We start from the raw sequence: 2,258 nt of genomic DNA, 5'->3' as shown, positions 1-2,258 counted from the left end.
GAACCTCACCCCATTGCCCTCAGCCCATGGACTCAGCCTATCCAAACATTAGTAAAACCTCTTTTCCTGTAAGGGTGAGTGAACACTGGAACAGGTTGTGGAGTCTGCATCCTTGGGGACACCCAAGGACGTGTCCTCAGTAACCTTCCCTAATCAACCCTGCTTTGAGTAGGGGGGGCTGGACTTGACCATCTCCAGAGGCCCCTTTCAACCTCAACTGTTCTGTGATTTTTGTGAACTCCTGGTATATTTTAGCACGGCCTTACACACTTTTCCATGAGACCAGAGGCTTGCTTTGATGCAGTAAATGGTAGTTTTAGAATCACCCTTCCCCTCTGTCAGGTCCTGGAAGCAAAGTGAAGGGAATTAGCAGAGGCCCATTCCAATTCATCTTTCACACACGTATGATTTTACCCCTGCTTTAGCTGAGCTCTCCACTGTCTCACCTGCTGAGCCGCTCGAATCATTCTGCGAGCCTCCTCCTTAATGCTGGGATTGTCCGGGGGTGGTGGCTGCACGAGGGTTGTCACCTCTGTTCCCCTGAACCCAAACACCATTGGCCAGCCCAGGTCAAGCTCAGGAACAGCGAGGTCTGAGTTCATGGGCCAGTAAGTCCCAGAGGATCCATCGGTGCCGTTGTCACCGGCGGTGTCTGTGCTGCCTTCCTGGTTGGCGTACTGGGGTTTCTGGAGGTTCTGTATGATGTGATCCACCTCTGAGCTGCAAAGAAAATCGGGGGCTGCTTCCTCAGCCAGGAAGCGTTGATAACTTTCTTTGCCCTCTTCTGTAAGCACATCCAGAGCCATGCGGTAATACTCCTTGTAATGGGGGGGCAGGTAGTTAGGGTCGAGGGGGTTGTCCCCCTGTGAGGAGCTTTGAGATCGCCGAGCCATGGGGGGAGGGAGAGCTGTAAGAGAAGAACAACCAAGAATGAGAGCGCTTTCATTCCAGTGCCACATCCATCCCCATGAACGGCGAGTTGAGGGTTCACGATGGCAAAACCGAAAGGGAAGAGATTCAAAGCACGCGGCGTGATGCTGGAGAAAGCTCGTTCTGAATGGATGGGGAGCCTTGAATTAGGCAAAGGTGGTCATCACTCGAGCATTACTTTAACAGTGAAATGGTTTGGGGCAAGATAAGGAACCAACGAACATCAGGACACCCAAATTTCTTTTTTAGCTTGCCGATTGCCAAGCTTACATTTGTCTTTTATTTTAAGGCTACCTTCTCCCCCTACCCCAAAGAACAACGCTGCTGGGTATTACCTGGACTCCATTAAAACTCATTTCCCAGTGCTACAAAAACCATTTGCTGTGTGTAATGTGGCACTAAACCAAAAAGCTTATGTGTCTATACAGATGTACCCTCTGAATCTGGGCAGGAACAACCCCAGGTTCCAGTAGAAATTGGGGAATGACCTATTAGAGAGCAGCGTAGGGGAAAGGGACCTGGGGGTCCTGGTGGCCAGCAGGATGACCATGAGCCAGCACTGTGCCCTTGTGGCCAAGAAGGCCAATGGCATCCTGGGGTGTATCAGGAGGGGGGTGGTTGTAGGGCAGAGAGGTTCTCCTGCCCCTCTGCTCTGCCCTGGTGAGACCGCATCTGGAATATTGTGTCCAGTTCTGGGCCCTCAGTTCAAGAAGGACAGGGAACTTCTGGAGAGAGTCCAGCATAGGGCTACAAAGATGATGGAGGGAGTGGAGCATCTCCCTTCTGAGGAGCGGCTGAGGGAGCTGGGGCTCTTTAGTTTGCAGAAGAGGAGACTGAGGGGAGACCTCATTCATGGTTAGAAATATTTTAAGGGCGAGTGTCATTAGGATGGAGCCAGGCTCTTCTCGGTGACAAACAATGATAGGACAAGGGGTAACGGACACAAACTGGAACACAGGAGGTTCCACTTCAATTGGAGAAGAAACTTCTTCTCAGTGAGGGTGACAGAGCCCTGGCCCAGGCTGCCCAGAGAGGTTGTGGAGTCTCCTTCTCTGCAGACATTCAAAACCCGCCTGGACGCCTTCCTGTGTAACCTCATCTGGGTGTTCCTGCTCCGGCAGGGGGATTGGACTGGATGAGCTTTGGAGGTCCCTTCCAATCCCTGACGTTCTGGGATTCTGTGTGAATCCTTACAAACTGAGCATCATAATCACCTCAGCATACGGAGAGGAGCAGGGTAGGGGTGGAATGCAGGTGAGTATAAGGGTACCCTGGTGTTGTAGCACTCTGCTTGCTTGGAACAGGAATGGTGAGCCCCAACTACAATG

At 51.8% G+C, this 2,258-nt stretch overlaps 1 protein-coding gene across 1 annotated transcript; it reads right to left on the bottom strand.

Annotated features, from left to right (window-relative positions):
- Window positions 1–446: 446 nt before the first annotated feature.
- LOC104542730 (protein FAM83H-like) lies at window positions 447–893 on the bottom strand (the record flags this gene model as incomplete). Its single annotated transcript, XM_010187134.1, has 1 exon — window positions 447–893. A coding segment is annotated over exon 1 (447 nt), but the record flags the coding sequence as incomplete, so codon positions are not given.
- Window positions 894–2,258: the final 1,365 nt, after the last annotated feature.

The sequence above is a fragment of the Mesitornis unicolor genome, unplaced genomic scaffold (assembly GCF_000695765.1).
Source record: "Mesitornis unicolor isolate BGI_N332 unplaced genomic scaffold, ASM69576v1 scaffold47716, whole genome shotgun sequence".
NCBI classification, from domain to species: domain Eukaryota; kingdom Metazoa; phylum Chordata; class Aves; order Mesitornithiformes; family Mesitornithidae; genus Mesitornis; species Mesitornis unicolor.
This window is presented reverse-complemented; position numbering and strand designations above follow the sequence as displayed.